At 38.8% G+C, this 18821-nt stretch overlaps 2 protein-coding genes across 2 annotated transcripts; one reads left to right on the forward strand and one right to left on the reverse strand.

Annotated features, from left to right (window-relative positions):
• The first annotated feature begins 3373 nt into the window (after positions 1–3373).
• LOC130498423 (extensin-like) lies at positions 3374–4992 on the forward strand. The gene is made up of 2 exons (XM_056991779.1): positions 3374–4573; positions 4642–4992. The coding sequence occupies exon 1, from the start codon at positions 3374–3376 to the stop codon at positions 4064–4066; it is 693 nt and encodes a 230-aa protein (XP_056847759.1). The 3' UTR covers positions 4067–4573; positions 4642–4992.
• A 12401-nt stretch (positions 4993–17393) lies between these two features.
• Positions 17394–18395, reverse strand: LOC130499012 (uncharacterized). Its single transcript, XM_056992897.1, has one exon. The coding sequence runs from the start codon at positions 18393–18395 to the stop codon at positions 17394–17396; it is 1002 nt and encodes a 333-aa protein (XP_056848877.1).
• Positions 18396–18821: the final 426 nt, after the last annotated feature.

Here is an 18821-nt window from a genome sequence, read left to right on the forward strand (position 1 = left end):
AATATCATCAAGGCTCAAAACAACACAATGATCACGAGATGATCTCAAAAGATGCCAAGTTTTATCAGTCTTAAAACACACAAGATCAGGCTGCAAAACATAATCACAAGAATCAAGATCACAAAAATTATTTTCAGTTCTAAGTGATTCATGTTCCAACAACTTCTTAACCAAAATTCCGTCCAAGGCACAAGAGGATGCAAATAAATTATCAGTGATCAGTGCATGAATATAAGAACTCAGATCAAATTCATTTCCTTTGAAAACAAACGAATCAAAAGAGTTTCTAGCACAGAAATCGGTTTGTTGCAAACTATGATCAAATGACTTTTCAAGAGAATGAAAACCTTTGTTGTGTTCCAAGAACTGATCAAAGCTCAAAATGATTCCAGAATTGATGCCATTGACATTTTGAAAACATTGTTGATCAAGAAGTTCATCAGGTTTAAAATTTTCAAAAGAATTAATTATGTTTTCAAAAACAGATTTTGAAACACAAAATTCTTTCATCTTGTCAAGACCAAAACGAGTCACATCATGAGAACTAATCTTGACAAACATGTCAGGCAGAGAATTAAGCAAATCAGAGTTCTCACAGTGCTTTTGAAAATCAGGAGACAAAGGGAGTGGAGATGTGCCGGGATCAAAGCATAGATGACTCTCCATAGCTATGGATGTGATGCTTGTTGCTTCCTCATCAAAGACTGGACCAAGTTCGTCCTCCTCATCAAAGATAGGACCTAGATCATCATCCAAAGGTGTCCTAGTGCCAGGAAGTCGTCCATGATGTGGATGGTTGAATGGTTCTTCCTCAAAAACCTGTGGAGACAAAACAAAACTACTCGGAAGCTCCGGTTGCAAAACAGTTAGTTCTACATTAGCTTGCTCATTCTCAAACACAAACTCAGGTTCAAGAGAAGGAAGATCATCACATTTATCCTCACAAGTGATCAAGCTTTCAATTAGCTCTTCATCAGATTCATCATAAATGGGTAAAGAATCTGAAAAATCTTTAAGCTTTTCAAAATGGTTTTCAGATTCACCTTGAGTTTTCTTACTGATGAACAAGGATGGCTCAGCTACAGGTGCACGTGTGGATGTGCTCTCCTTATGGACCTGGTTGATGTCCTTGAGCGCTTTCATCATTCCCTTCTCAAAGTTGTCACAGATCTCTTGGACATCAAACTGAAAAGATCGCCTTTTTGGAACAGATTCTCCTTTGGACGATTTGACTTGTTCCTTGCTCCTCCTCTTTGGCTTTTCCTGCACACTAACAAACTCATCAAAATTGTTCAAAGAATATTTAAGTGGAGTTTGAGAGACAGATGGTCGTGGAGACTTCTCCTTGCTACTTCTCCGGTGAAGACCAAACATTGTAACCTGAAAATCTCAACACAAAAGTTAGTAGATAAAATTCCTCACTCTCTCAAGTGTTTAATCTCACCCACTCAAGTGTTTCTCTCAAGTTTTATGGTCACACAAGAGTTTCTTCTCAAGGTTCTAAGAGAACATATCAAGAAGCCCAATAGGCAAATCCAAGCAAGATCAAAGTGTTTAAGATAGAAAGATAAGAGATTTAAAGGGGAACCCGCCTTAACCACCTCAAAGGCCGGATTTCTCTTCGGCCAGCAGGCTTTCTCTTCCACCACCTCACCACAAACAATCAAACTTTGAATCCTTTTTTTTTTTATAATCTTTTCTTTTTTTTTTTTTTTACAGCATAAACTTAGATCTTATTTTTTTTTTTTTTTTTTTTATGGGGGTAGTGAGGGGTCCGGGTTCAAGATAGATAGATGAAGAAGTGTTTAGAAGAAATGGAGAGATGAGAAAATGGATAGAAATAGAGTTACCGGAAGAGTGGCTCTGATACCACTTGATAGAACCAAAATCGGGATCACTCTTTCGGTAAGGTTGATATGGACTCTGATCCGGAAGGATAGAGAACTGCTGGGATGAATGGTGACACAATGGGATGCGGAAAGGCCCAATGATACTACCAGACTTCAAATGTTGCCGGATGTGACGCACCGGTCCAACAAAGGAAGGATCGAAACTTGGAGATAACCTCACCAAGAGACTAGAAATGTTCTAAACAAAGAACAGAGAGTAAAAACTCAAAAAGAAGAATAAAATTCGTTGATGGCATTGCAATGACAAAGAGTTACATTTTATAGTACTTTGAGTCAAAGAGAAATAAAAAAAATGAAAACAATACATAGAAAATGCAAACTTGACCAGATCTGGTCAAGGCACGAAAATTGAGTTTGACTGGCCTTGAACCCTTCAAATTATTCTGTCCAGGTTCAATGAACCTTGCTGTGTTGATCAAGTTCATCACGGTATGGACCAGGACGTACGAAGGGCTGTCCGCGGGCTGTTCAGTGAACCTTCATGAACGGATGGCAACTTTTCTTGACCCAAATCTTCAGAGAGCTTAAGAAACATTCTTTTGGAGAAGTTGGAAGCATCGATCATCATGAAATCATTAAAGTGGTCGGAAAGGTCGTGATCAGCATGATCCGGGTGATGATCACGATGATCCGGGTGGTGATCACGATGATCCGGGTGATGATCACGATGATCCAGGTGATGATCACGATGATCCGGGTGTTGATCACGATGATCACGATGATCCGGGTGTTGATCACGATGATCATGGATTCTGGCTTGACTGTCAGTCCTAGAATGATGAATGGGTCGGGAAAGAAGTGATGTGGGTCGATCAATTCCATCGTCTGGTCGTGGATCCGGCCTAAGGTCCTTCCCGGGTGTACGCGGGTCGATCCGGTACACGGCTTGGTCTGTCTGTCTGGTGCGGACGGATGGATGAACCTCGGCTGAACTGATCTGGACGTCCTGAACTCCATGCTGAGCCGGTTCCATGTACTGATCCTTGGGCCGGGGTCTATCAGTACCTTTCCATCTTCACTTAATTAAGTTGTCTGGAAAGTCTTTCAGCTGGACGACTTAGTAGACGACTTATTATAAGTCGTCTGGAAGGTCTTCCAGCTGGACGACTTAGTAGACGACTTAGTAGACGACTTATTATAAGTCGTCTGGAAGGTCGTCCAGCTGGACGACTTAGTAGACGACTTATAATAAGTCGTCTGGAAGGTCGTCCAGCTGGACGACTTAGTTGACGACTTATAATTAAGTCGTCTATTTAGTATTTTGTTTCAAATATCTAACTCGATTCTTCTTCTATTTACTGCAGACCCGCGTGATCAACTTTGTTGAGAAGGACATTAGTGAAATGTGGCCAAAATGGGACTCTGAGGTTGAGGACGTGCCCGCGGAGAACATCATTAAAGTCATGTATGATGTCACTGGTACAAAACCTAAGTTTGTGACTCCATCGAAAAGAGCCAAAGAGATGGTTGTGGTGGAGGTGGAGGAGGAGGAGGAAGACAATCAGAGACCTCGGAAGAAAGCTCGTAAAGAGGCTCCTAAAGAGGCTCCTAAAGAGGCTCCTAAAAAGGCTAGAGAAGAGGCTACAGAAGAGGCTAGAGAAGAGGCTAGTTGGGTGACCAGAGAGGAGTTAGAAAATATGTTCAAGGACTTAAGAAGTGGCTTAGGTGACATGATGAAAGATGGGTTTAAGAAGTGCATCAGGGAGATTAGGAAGATGTCCGATAGATTGGAAGCTGTGGAGAAGAAGGTTGGTGTCACCAATCAGGCTACCCCTCAAGCCAAAGAAACCGGGGTTAGTAACAAACAGCCTACCCCTCAAGCCCCAGAAATCGGGGTTAGTAACAAACAGACTACTCCTCAAAAGGATCAGCCTACACTTCAAACCAATCATCCTACTCCTCCCACCAGACAACCTGCTCCTCAAAAGGCAAAGCCTACTCCTCAAAAGGCAAAGCCTACTCCTCAAACGAAACAGCCTGCTCCTCAAACGAAACAGCCTGCTCCTCAAACGAAACAGCCTGCTCCTCAAACGAAACAGCCTGCTCCTCAAACGAAACAGCCTACTCCTCAAAAGGCAAAGCCTTCTCCTCAAAAGAAACAGCCTTCTCCTCTGCCCAAAGAGGTTAGTATCAAATCCTCTCCCAACAAGAATTAAGTCGTCCAGGGTCTTCTAGTTGTCCAGACAACTTTTATTTAAGTCGTCCAGGGTCAACTAGTCGTCCAGACAACTTTTATTTAAGTCGTCCAGGGTTAACTTGCAACTTTTATTGCAGAGATTGTTGCCGGAGGATACAACAGATGAGGCGATCTCGGTATATAAGATCTTGCCGGAGGATAAAGCAGATGGTGTCACCTCCAAAGAGATTGTTCCTCTCACTTCCACTGACCAACCGAGCTTCGCTTCCAACGATCAACAACCGAGCTTCGCTTCCACCGATCCAAGCGTTCCAGTTTCAGAACCGAGCCTGGTTGTATTGGACAAAACAGCTCCCACTGCTTCTGTGCGTGCAAGGAGTGAACGAACGAAGAAACCTGCTCCCACGCAGATATCTCCTTATACGGCAGAGAGAAGGAAACTCCTTAGAGTGGGAAAGTATAATCCATTTCCCACACTAAACAGACCTAAGATGAAGGAGCTCGCTGATTGGTTGAAAACTGATCCGTAAGTGATTGCTTTACCCATAATAGCTTGATTTAGTCTACCAAAACTGATTGTTTTTTTGTTTGCAGTGATTATTTCACTAAGCAAGAGGACAAACCACGTACATCACCAACTTGGTGGTATCAAAAACTCCGGACACCCAAAGCATGGCTGGAAGACGTAGTAAGTCTTCTGCTTATCTTTAAGTCGTCTGGTAACTTGTCTTTGTATAGATTTGTAAATATATAAGTCGTCTGGAAGGTTCTAACTTGTATTATTTTATATGCAGCATATAGATGCTTGGATGAATGTGCTGAGACAGAGGTATTAGGAGAACCCACAATGTTTCCGGAGCGAGCGAATGTGCTTCCTGGATCACAACTTTACCCAGTCTTTGAGAGAACAGTATTTGTTCTTCAAAGCATCATCGTCTGATCACAATGGTTTAGGAAGAATGCTACCTAGTGGGGCGGCGAGTTTGTATGACGGATCAATGCCTTCATTTTGCCAATCAAACAAGAAGTGGAGGGAGGACATTGATGATATCTATGCGCCACTGAACTTGGACAACAAACATTGGGTTGCTATTTGGATATCGATCCCTAAGAGGCACATAGTCGTCTGGGACAGCATACCTTCATCTACCATACCAGAAAAATGGGATGAGATAATGGAGCCTTTTCTCGAGATGGTCCCTTATCTGCTTGTTGAGTGCGGAGACCAGATGCATGGGTTGGAGCGATACACATATGAGAGACTGCTGAAAGATGTACCCACAGCCAACAATGGTGATTGTGGCGTGTACGCTGTAAAGTACATTGAATGTCATACTCTTGGGGTCCCCTTTAGCCCTAAAGACTTTGCTAGGTCCAATGCGAAGACTATGAGGGATAATATGGCTGTGGTTATATGGACGGAGCTTGTTGATCAGCATTTGAAAGATAATGAGGATGGTGGTATGTTTGTGGGCATGTATGATTAGATACACAAATCTAACTTGTATAGATTTTCTAACTTGTATAGATACACAAATCTATTTGTATATTTTAACTATTTGTATACACAAATCTATTTGTATATTTGAACTATTTGTATACACAAATCTATTTGTATGTTTGTGGGCATGTATGATTTATTTGATTTTCTAACTTGTATAGATTTTCTAACTTGTATAGATTTTCTAACTTGTGTAAGGTTTTCCAGCTGGACGACTTACAAATAAGTCGTCTGGAAGGTTTTCCAGCTGGACGACTTACAAATAAGTCGTCTGGAAGGTTTTCCAGCTGGACGACTTACAAATAAGTCGTCTGGAAGGTTTGGACGACTTACAAATAAGGTAGTCTAAAAATAGTAGAAGGTAGTCTAAAAATAAAATACACTGGACGACTTCGTAAAAGGTCGTCTAAAAAAATACACTTGAAGGGATAGTAGAAGGTAGTCTAAAAATAAAACACACTGGACGACTTAGTAGAAGACTTAGTAAAAGGTTATCTGGTAGACGAAACACTGGACGACTTAGAAATTAGTCGTCTGGACGGGTAATGAAGACTGGACGACTTAAATTTAGGTCGTCTGGACAACTAGTCAACTGGTTGTGTACATTGTGGTTTCGTATGGCCAGTTTCCTTGCAGTTTGAGCATCTCAGTGCCCTGTGTTTCTTCCTGAGTTTGTGTCCTCTCATCCTAGATAGCTCCAACCAAGATTGCCATCTTGATTTCTTCTGTCTCCCCGGACCACGCTTTACGTTTGGAGGAAAGCATTCTCGTTCCTCAATATGTTGTGACACGATAGGATATATATTCTCTGAGTATCCTGCATACAGATGATTCTTTGAGTAAAGTGGACATACAAGTGTGTCGATATGCACACCAGCATGTGTTCCAGCTGCTATAGCATGAGAGCAAGGTATTTTCTCCACTCCATAGACACCACAATCACACTTTACATGTTCCAAATCAACCACACAGTCCATTTTGCCACCTTTGACAAAGAAACGCCATCCATCAATTGGTTCGACCGTCATCGTATCCGCTATCTCTGATCGAGCAGCAAGCAAGTATTCAACACCCCGGCTATGTTCAGTTGGGAGACTCAAAGCATCTTGTCTCCTTTTCCAATACCATTTTCCTAACTTATGCCTTATGAACTCCAGCAGGAACGGAATCGGAAATCCTCTTGCTCGCTTCAGTGCGGAATTAATAGATTCAGCGATGTTGCTTGTTTTTATGTTGAACATGTTCCCCTTACAATAAACCCTTGACCATAGCCTGGCGTCGGCCTTCTCCAAATACGTTGCAAGTTCCGGGTTTGCACTCCGTATCTCAGCCATGTACCGGTCAAAATCGTAAACCGTGTGCGCATAAGCAGCCCCTTTCACCAAGTACATGAGATGTTTCCCTTTAAACTTTTTGACAATGTTATCTTGAAGGTGATAATAACATATTCCTCGGGTTGCCCAAGGAAACACCTTCTCACATGCACTTTTAATGGCCGCGTGCCGGTCAGAGACTATCACCAGAGGCTTGTCATGAGATATACAACTAGCCAATTTTGTGAAAAACCATTCCCAAGAAGGTTCATCTTCAGCATCCACGATCCCAAAAGCCAATGGGAATATCTGAAAATTGCCATCTTGTGCGGCTGCAACTAACATAACACCTCCATACTTTCCACTTAGGTGAGTTCCATCCACCACAATGACCCTTCTCTGATACTTAAAACCTTTGATAGAAGCTCCAAAAGAGAGAAATAGATACTTAAATCTTTTCTTAGAATCAAGTTCTATAGCCGTGATAGAATCAGGATTTGCAATGGAGATTTGCTCGAGATATGAAGGCAGACGCGAATACCCTTCTTCTGCTGATCCTCTCACCAATTTCTGTGCATATAACAGTGCTCTGTATGAAGTGGTGTAATCAAGCGTCATGCCAAACATGTTCTTCATTGCATCAGTGATATGCTGTGGAGTTATCCCATCAATGATCCCAACACGATCAATGAAAAGACTACCAACATACTTTGGTGTACAGTGTCTCCGCTGAGCGATTCGGTCTCCAATTGAGCATAAATGTTTTTCCACATACTTTGTTACCCAAAACGTGTTTGGCCCATGTTTCACACTCGCTCTGATCTTCCATCCACAACCGCTAACCCGACATATTGCCACAAGGAGAGTTTTTGTTGATTTGTATATTCTGAAAGAAAACATACCCCTCACTGCTGTCAACCGCAGCTATGAAAGCAGTGCATCCTTGCTAACAAAACTCTGGTTGATATAGATGCTGGTACAATCCGATTTTCCTCCTTCAATAGCATTTGTCTTAGCATATGTATTTTCAATTTCTTCAAAACAAATATTATCATCATCTTCCTCCTCCTCATCTAGAACCTTTCCATAAAGACTGTAATCCCCACCATTCTGATCCGTTGCACCAACAATAGTGTTATCAGCATCCTCCTCCCCATTTTCCTCCTCCCCATTTTCCTCCTCCCCATCTTGATTTTCATCTTCAACAGACTCATTATCACCAACATCTTCAAAACATTCATCAGCTTCATCATTATCACCAACATCTTCTTCCCATTCACCAGCTTCATCATTATCACCAACATCTTCTTCCCATTCACCAGCTTCTTCTCTTTTCTCTGAAACCGTTTCCACCTTGCTGCGGCTTGATACACAAAGACATACTCTATGCGTTTTGAGTATCTCAAGCAAGTTTCGAACTTGTCTATCACTTGTAACATGAATGGGAGGACTGCCTGGAGTCATCATCATTTCTGCTGGTAATGAGTAGCTAATCTCCACAGTCACTGATCTCATGTCCAGGTTATAATCTTCTTGAGCCATTGCAACAAGTTCTGCATGTGTTGAATCTTCATTCAATAAAAACAATCTTGCTCCTTTGAGATCATCAACCACAAAATCCCAACGGAAATCTCTCAACAACCATTCTCCATACACTGCATGTAACTTAAAAATCATCTGCAAATATTCAAAATAAAACACATTAGTAAACATAGAGAAAATGAAGAAGTTCAATAAACATTATCGCAGACGACTTAGATTTAAGTCGTCCAGAAGACTTAAAGGTAAGTCGTCTAAAGAGGTCACTTTTGCAATTGAAAATTAAAAGGGACGACTTAGTTCTAAGTCGTCCGGCTTTGTTTGTTAAAAAAAAATTTCAGACGACTTATAAATAAGTCGTCTACGAAAAACGGGCTAGTTTTGCATTTGACCGAATCGTGTCAGATCTTTGACTATTTCTGGACGACTTATAATTCAGTCGTCTCTGGAAAGTAAAAATTTCAATATTTTATTCAAACTAGACGACTTACGTGTAAGTCGTCCTAGGTTAGTTTTGTAATTGAAAAATTAAACTTGAAATTTAACTTTCTCCAGACGACTTAACTAAAAGTCGTCCAGCTAGACGACTTAATTTAAGGTCGTCCGGGATAAGCAAGGTTTGACCAGAAAATTGGGAAAAATTCTGGACGACTTTGCTTTCCCCGGACGACTTTAAATTAAGTCTTCTGACGGGACGACTTTATATTATGTCGTCTGGTAAAAGTTAAATTATGAAGTTTTATTTTTCAACTACAAAACTAACCTAAGACGACTTACACGTAAGTCGTCTAGTTTAATAAAATATTGAAATTTTAACTTTCCCAGAGACGACTGAATTATAAGTCGTCCAGAAATAGTCAAAGATCTGACACGATTCGGTCAAATGCAAAACTAGCCTGTTTCTCGTAGACGACTTATATATAAGTCGTCTGGAGTGTTTTTTTTCAACAAACAAAGCTGGACGACTTAGTTTAAGTCGTCCGTTTGACCAGAAGACTCATCAGTAAGTCTTCTACATACAGATGACTTACTTGTAAGTCTTCTACGCGAACATATTTTGAAAAAAATTCAAATTCGTACCTTAAACTAGGTGAGATGACTTCGTTTGCACACAGGGTCTTCTCCAACCACCCAGAAACTCAAACGAAAGCAACCGTAAGTCAAAACGAAAGAAATATGGCTCTGTCAACCATCGCCCATATTTTGAATCAAAAGCTTCAGTTTTTTGGATGAATATGGAGAGAAAGTGAAAGAAATGTTGTTTTTAGTTCATAACAATTGAAACAGAGAGAGTGTAAAGAGATTTACGTGCATTAAAGGGCATTAAAAGCTCCAAACAGTTCGTACAAGGTTGTTCCCACTATTCATGGCAGTGGCAATATTGTAAATACTTGAAGAAAATGAGGTTGAGACAGTAAAGAAGCCATTTTCGAAAAGAAAAAAAAGGGTTAATGGCATTTTCGTAGATAAAATGCAGATGTGGGGTTAAGAACTCAAAAAAAAATGAGTCAAAAGAAAATGTTAGTTTTCTGTTTGACTTCAAGTTTTGAGTCACTTTTGCAATAAGCCCATTATTTTTTAATTTTACTATTTTAACATTTAAAATCAATTACAAAAATTATAAATTATAATCCAACTTAATTGATAAATTAAGGGTAGTATGCTATTTAAAGGAAATCAAAATCTTATTTTCCTAAAATATGTTATAGAAATCTTAAAGTGACAAATCCAAGATGAAAGTATCTTCTTTTTCCAAATTTCTCTAATTATAAACACTAACTAGATCTTGACCCGTCCGACCGGGCATATATTTATTTTATGTTTTTAATTTTTATTGTTAAATAATGTATTTATAATATTTAGATATAAATTGATTGGAAAGTAATCTTTGCAGTTATAATAAAAATTAAAATTAATTTTTAATAAAATATTCTGATATTTCCTAATTAAAATAATATAGAGGTTGGTCATATTTTTTTCTAATTCAAATATCTTAGCATCCCTCAGAAAGAAAGAAAATAAAATTATAAATACATAAAATATATAACCATATTTAGAACTATAATTTCTATTAAAATAAATTTGTTAAAGAAAAATAATGTTGCTCTGTTTTTGTTTATTTCTAGAGTTTGACCTGTGAACGTATAAATATCTTCTTTCACTTTAATTTTTTTCTCTGTACTAAGGGTATACTATATATATTTGTAAATTAAAATGTATTACATAATTTTTAATATAACATTTTAAAACACAACAATTTTATTTATTACTCTTAAATAATTATATTTTGTGATTTAATCGTCTATTATATTACAGTGTATCATATAAACAAATCTTATATTTATAACTAATTGGACTTATATAGGAAGTATTATGCTAATAATATATAAAATATATTTTATTTATATGTTATATAATTGATTATGATATGTGATTTTTTATTTTATTATTTATTACTAAATATATTAAAAATATTTAATATTTTAGTATGAAATATATAAGGAATATATTTGGTTAGGATTTTGTTAAGGAAATCTATTATTTAAATTAGGAAAAAACATTAAATGCTTAAATCTATTATTTAAATTAGGAAAAAACAATCATACTTAAATATAGCTTCATTTAATACTTCAGTGGCATGACAATGTAAATATAGTGAAAAACTAAGGGTCAATCTAATTTTGTACTTCTGTTTTAATAGAATAAGATGTATTTGTAGAAAATCTTGCTGACAAGTGATAACAAAATAAGAAATCTATGAATTGGTGTAATATGAAACCAGTAGTATTTTCAAGTAACATTTTAAATGCATATGAATTCAAGAAAGATATGGTGCAAATATTTAGGAAACAAAATTTACAAAAAGAGTAAGAACTGAATTATATTAAATACTTTTTAATGTAATTGCAAAATAATGATTTTGGATTGGTTGCAAATAATGCTAGAAAAAATGTACAAATAATTTTTGTAATTACTTAGAAATTTTAGGGGCAGATTCATAAACAGTCATTTGTTTTAATAGTATAGATATATATCTAAATATAGTAGATGATGATCATAAAATATAGTGTATACATTAAAATTAAGGGTAATAATAGAATTCTTTTAAAATAAAATTTTAACCATATTTTTAATTGGATGATTGAATAATTAGATGGTCCATCATGAAAATACTATATATATATATATCGTACTTGATCGGGTATGTACTTCATTTTAACAAAAAGTAGATGAGGGGGCTGAGTTAGCACAATTAACAATGAAATAGATGGATGGGTTGCATAAATATGAATACACACGAGAGGGGCTGAGTTACCATAATTTGATCCCTCACTTTACGGTAACAATATTGATTGATACTATCATTATAATTAAACAAAACCAAATTAAGGGTATACCAAGATATATTGTTAGTTAATGAAAGAGTTCAGATAACTTGTATAAGTAGATTTTTCAAGAATGCTTCCCTTTTAATAGTATAGAATGTTGTAAGGGACATGATATTTTAATGCGCTTTAGGCACCACAAAACTCAGGACCGACACTGGTGGCATGATTCAGGACGTGAGTTAACTCAGTCAGTGACTCGTGCGATTTTGATCGAACACCATCACAACTGCTAAAACCTCCAATTTTCACTGCAACTTTTTTATGAAGCATCTCCATAGTCGTCTTCTTTATTCTTTATCCGTCTTCTTCTATCACCGGTTGAAGCGCATCCACATCCTTGAACACCATGGCCGAAAGATCTTATGCCGCCCCTAAAACCAAGGTTGACACCCCGACCCAGCATAGCTTAAATGGTCAGCGATTTCGTAACACTTGTCTCCAGCCACAAGGCCCGAAATAATATGTCTTTAGAATCCCAAAACGTCTTTAAAAAAAATCCACCAACATGAGCTAAATCTGAAATAGAAAGGAAAGAGGAGGAGTGAACATTTCGACAAAAGCTCATTGACGGAAGCTTCAAGAGCCCCAAATTCATCACCCGACACAACATAACAAAAGCTCTATACCTAGAACATCCAGTAAACACAATAGCAAACAACAAGAAACGAGGATAAACCCCAACAATGCCAACATGAGATTACGCCACCTTGATCGGTCCCCGCGCTTCTCATGTTGTCGCGTGAAACCTCACTATCTCGATCAGTCCCCGTGAGTTCCACGCTTTCACGCCATTACGCCACCTCGTTCGGTCCCCACGTAATCAGCGCCACCACATTCACATGACCACGCCACCTCGTTCGGTCTCCGCGTGATCCATGCTACAACACTTCCACGCCGCCTCGTTCGGTCCCCATGCGATCAATGCTACAACACTCACATGATCACGCCACCTCATTCGGTCCTCGCACGATACATGCTATCGCATTCACATAATCATGTCACCTCATTCTGTTTCGCATGACTCAGCAAGAAAAAATGCAACACCGGAGAAGTCTCAAACACGTTGCACTGTCACACCGACAAAAAAAAAGATCTTAAGCCATTCCCTATATCATATACACTACCTACACATTCTTATTCCCCACACAATGCAAACACCGCATACAAGTCTCATTCATCATACAACCATATTCAGTTTAGCAACCTATGAGTTGATCTCGGTGTTCACACATTATATACAATATATATATATAATAGTTCATTTATCAAACAACTATGTGTTTTATATAGATAACATGTAGGTATAAATGGTTTAGCTAGAATTTCCTACTATGAAGCGATAATGAAATAAGGAAGAAGAAATCACATCAATCCTCACCTTAGCCTTAGATCTGCGAAAGGAAAAGAGAGAGAAGAAACAGATCCGGAACAGATTGGTGCTACCACCAAAGAACCTAGGATGAGAGATCCAAGATAAAAGAGAACACAAAGATGGAGAAAACGATCCATGGATATTTATTGGATTTACATGTTTAGAGACGATTTATGAAGATTAGTAAATGGAAATTTTGAAATTATTATTTATTAGTTATTTTACTTTGGAAGATAAGGGTGTTACAAAGCTTTGCCCGGAGAGGTTTTGACCCGACGGAAAGGTTATTGTGCACCAGCAGCACCACTTTCGCTTTAAAATCTATGACACCAAACCAATTCCCCAAAAGAATCATCTTAAAATCAGGAAATGCCTATTTCCAAAGGAAAAGCTTCCGAAGTATCAGTTACGTCTAAATAACAAAATCACACATCTTAGAATCATGGAACATGGTAGTTTTTTAAGACTTAAGATATGGATGGATCATGATTTGGTGAAAATGTAATAGAGCACCATGATCCAGAAACATGTTGACGCAGCGTAAGGATAGGTTTTGAAAGATCAATCTCGCAAAAGTGTTGCAAGAGACAGTTCTTTGCTCAATCAAGAGATTTGTATGAATATCTTGAGACCAAACTTCTTATATTGATGAATTTAATCAAATCGAGACAAGTTTAAAAGCTAAAGCTCTCTAGTTTATTAAAATCAAAAGTGAGTATTACAAGATGTCTAGTTCTTCTTATATAGCTAATCTAAACGAAAACCTAAAGAAAATAGGAAACTTAAGTCTAAAGCAACAAGGAATTAAAGCATCATTATCTTAAAAGAACTAAAACAGAAAACCAAATCCGAAAGCAACATGGTTTGAATCATTCCTTATCGAGTATTATGTTGGCGCCAAACTTAGTGATGCCGCTGCATCACATGTGCTTCAGAATTATACCTTTAAACAAATGAATTTAACATAAAAGATATTGAATCACGAACTCAGTAACCTTAGAACTCTTTCAAATAAGAATCACTCTCTTTATTAATCTCAAGGAAACTTACTCAAAACCTTAAGCTTCTAAAACTCTCAAACTCTTATGTTGTGCCACACTTTGACACATCCATGTATATAGGTATTATAAAACCTAATCTCACTAAACATAAGTATTTAGATAACTCCTAAACACTTTAGACTTATCCTATTTCCTTAATCCATAACTTGGTAGGAAATAGATAACTTATTGCTTAAGTTATTTCAAGCTTAGCCCAACATTCACCCCCTTAAGCTTGAAATCTTCAACCTTCAAATCTTAAACTCCCATGAGGCTTCTCATTTCTCTGTACCTCTGTTTTCCAAGCGACTTCGTTAGTATATCCGCTTTCTGAAAACTCCCTGCAACATGATCCACTTCTATTTGCTCATTCTCCACGCACTCTCTTATAAAGTGAAACCTCTTGTGAATATGCTTGCTGCGTCCGTGAAACACTGGATTCTTAGTGAGTGCTATTGCTGATTTGTTATCGATCCGGATGGTCACTTTCTCGCATCTGCTTCCTGTTACTTCGGCAAGGAGATCCTGGAGCCAGATAGCTTGCTTTGCGGCTTCAGTAGCTGCCATAAACTCGGACTCACAAGATGAAAGGGCTACTATTTCCTGTTTAGAAGAACACCAAGTAATAGGACACCTTTCTAGATAGAAGATGTGACCTGTCGTGCTTCTCCCATCATCTGAGTCTGAGTTGTGACTGCTATCACTATACCCAACAATCCTCATACTGCCGTTTGCTCGCTCATATGACAAACCAAAGCTTAACGTTCCACGCAAGTAACGAAATACCTGTTTAAGTAATGCATTATGAGATTCTCTTGGTTCATGCATGTATCTACTGAGTATACCGACCACAAAAGAAAGGTCTGGTCGTGTATGAAGAAGGTATCTCAAGCAACCAATACTTCGTCTATATTCCCTTTCACTAACTCGTCTCTCCTCCATACCTTTTGACACTTTTAGATTCGGTTCCATTGGTATGTAACACAAGTTGCATTCACTCATTCCTGATTCCTCCAGAATTTTAGACGCATATCTTGCTTGAGATAGAGTGATACCATCACGATGCTGGAGAACCTCGATGCCAAGGTAGTAGGTCAGTTTCCCAAGGTCGCTCATCTCGAAGCTTGCAGCCATCTTTCGTTTGAACTCGTATATCATCTCTAAGTTAGAACCTGTCACAAGAAGGTCATCTACATACACTGCAACAATCAGTAGTTGATCATTTATCTTTCTTCGATAGAGAGATGGTTCCTTTGAACACTTCACATAGCCAAGATCATGAAGAATCCCGTTGAGTTTAATGTTCCAAGCACGCGGAGCCTGCTTGAGCCCGTAGAGTGCCTTATTGAGTTTGTACGCCATGTTTTCTTTTCCCTTAACCTCGAATCCTTTCGGCTGCTTCACATATACTACTTCCTTTAGATCACCGTGGAGAAACGCGGTTTTGACGTCGAGGTGATGAACTTCCCAGCAGTTGGTGGCCGCAAGAGCTATAATATACCGTATTGTTTCTATTCTAGCAACAGGGGCAAAGACTTCGTCGTAATCAATGTCGTGTCTCTGAACGTATCCTTTGGCGACCAATCTTGCTTTAAACTTGATTATGCTTCCGTCGGGATTTCTCTTGACTTTAAATACCCACTTTAAGCCTATTGCTTTGGTCCTAGAGGCAATTCAACCAAATCCCACGTTTTGTTTTTGATTATCGATTCAATCTCGTCCTCGCAAGAGATGATCCATTCTTTATGTGCTCTAGCCTCGGTGAAATCCCACGGTTCTTCATTTATTAACATTAGTAGCCTCTCACAGTCTATCTCTGCCAGACATACGTATTCATTAAGATAATCAGGTAACCTTCGAGTTCTCGTCGATCGTCTTGGACCAGACTGTTGTTCCTCGTCATCCTCTGTTTCTATTTCCTCTGTTTCTTCTACCTCCTCTGTTTCTTCATCAACAACATCTGTATGTTGCTCGGTTCCACTCATAACTCGAGTAGAATCATTATTATCTTGATATTCATCCATAATCACGTCTCCTATCATTCCTTGACTGCCAAGCTTCTCGAAACGTAAACCAGAACCTCCAGTACCCCCATTGCTAACCTCTGTTTTTCCATTCCAGTTCCAGCTTTGATCTTCATCAAACACTACATCTCTGCTAACGATTATTTTGCGGCTCGTTGGATCTAGAAAGCGATATGCTTTAGAACCCGGTTCCGTACCGAGGTGGACTAGCATCTTAGACCGATCATCTAATTTTCTTCTTCCCACTGCTTCTGTGCTTACATGTCCGATACACCCAAAAACTCGAATGTGACCGAGATTGGGCTTTCTTCCACGTAACACTTCGTATGGGGTTTGTGCCGGAGTCAGAGACCTCGTTGCCACTCTGTTTATAAGATAGGTAGCATGTCTTGTAGCCTCGCCCCATAAGTAATTTGGTAGATTCATTGCTTTCAGAATACTCCTGGTCATCTCTAATAAGGTTCGGTTTCATCGCTCCACTACTCCGTTTTGTTGCGGTGAATATGGCGCTGTAAGATGTCTTTTGATTCCATTCAACTCGCAGAATCCTTGAAACTCTTTAGATGTAAATTCACCCCCTCTGTCTGTCCGGAAAGTTTGAATATGCTCTCTTGTTTCTTGCTCGGCCTGGGATTTAAATGTCTTGAATTTCTCGAAAGCCTCGCTTTTATTTTTTAACAGAATGCTCCACATGTAGCGAGAGTAATCATCAATGAGCACAAATATATATTTCTTCCCAGCCGGTGTAGTTGGAGTGATCGGTCCGCAAAGGTCTCCGTGTATTAGCTCAAGTGGTTGTGTAGCTCGATATGTGCTTGACTGAGGAAAGCTTGCTCGTGTTTGTTTGCCTCGCATACAAGATTCACAAGTTTCTTTTCCTGTCGCCATCTTGGGTAATCCAACTACAAGTTCCTTGTTTGCCATCATCTTCATAGTCTCAACGTTGACATGCCCTAAGCGTGAGTGCCATAAGCTTGCCTCGTCTGATCCTATCATCTTTAAGCATTTGATACTTTCCACTTCTAGAATCACCTTATATAACCGATTGTTTGATCTCTTTGTTCTCACTACTAGATTTCCCTTTCGATCATACAGAAGTAGATGATCATTCTTCATACGAACCTCACAGCCAGCTTCAGTGGCCTGTCCTAAACTTATAATATTGCTTTCAGACCAGGAATAAAGTATACGCCATCAAGAACTTTCTTGTCACCATTCTCCAGCACGAAACGTATGGAGCCTTTCCTTCTATCTCAATGCGCGAATCATCCCCAAACTTTACCATTCCCTTGATGGTTTCATCCATCTCAAAGAAGAACAATCGGTTCCCACTCATGTGGTTGCTGGCTCCATTGTCAAGGTACCACAAGTGTATTGAAGCCTGATCAAAATCTAGTAAGCTTGGTTTTACTTTCTTCTCGTTCAAGTAAACTACCTCATGTAGCATAAGCTTATCTGCCTCTTGTGTATCCTCTTCCTTCTTCTCAATTGTTTCTTGAAGCTTCAGTAGTCTATCAGGACAATCCGATGCATAATGTCTCAATTTATCACACCTATAGCATGTAATCTTAGAATCATCACGTTCCTGTTTATACCATGAACCATAACGACCGCGTCCTCTACCTCTCCAATGTGATCGACCACCTTGTCCTCTTCCTCGTCCTCTGTTTCCGCCATAGTTATCTTGATAGGATGGTCGTGAGTCTGAATTTGCATACATAAGTTTTCGTTGATCATCTTGTTCATCTTCCTCTTCTTCTTCTCCAATCCTCTCTTCATAAGCTTTCATTCTCCCAACTATGTCTTCGAAGCTAGTGGAATTTAGATCAAGAACTTGCTCTAGTGCTGCAATAATATGTATGTATCGTCTTCGTGGTAGACTTTTCAGAAAATGTTTCACAAGTTTTGGTTCGTCGATGACTTCTCCAAGTGCCGTAGCCTTTGATGTTATCTCCGAAAGCTTTCCCACAAATACATCAATTGTATCAGATTCTTTCATCTTTATCCTGTCAAATTCAGCCATCAGTGTTTGCAATCTTGCCTCTTTTACTCTTTCAGCTCCTACATGTCTCGCTTGTATGGCTTCCCACACAGATTTTGCTGTATCAAGTTCTCCAAGCTGTAGAATTAACGCCTCTGAAATAGACTGAAACAGTAAGGCAATCGCCATGTTATTTTTATCTTCATCCTTGGATAGACTGAAACAGTAAGGCAATCGCCATGTTATTTTTATCTTCATCCTTGGTTTCTTTTTCTATGACCTCCCATACTTTATTTGCCTTGAGTGCAACTTTCATCCTGATGGCCCATACTGTGTAATTGGCAGAATCTAGCATAGGACACTTAATGGAAGATGGTCCATTCTCTTTTGACTTCGGTATTATCTCGTCTTTCTTCTCGTCGCCCATGGTGTATCTCGGTTAGCTTCTTCTCAAACCTAATGCTCTGATACCACAATATTGAATCACGAACTCAGTAACCTTAGAACTCTTTCAAATAAGAATCACTCTCTTTATTAATCTCAAGGAAACTTACTCAAAACCTTAAGCTTCTAAAACTCTCAAACTCTTTATGTTGTGCCACACTTTGACACATC

This window comes from Raphanus sativus, chromosome 8 (assembly GCF_000801105.2).
Source record: "Raphanus sativus cultivar WK10039 chromosome 8, ASM80110v3, whole genome shotgun sequence".
Taxonomy (NCBI): Eukaryota; Viridiplantae; Streptophyta; class Magnoliopsida; order Brassicales; family Brassicaceae; genus Raphanus; species Raphanus sativus.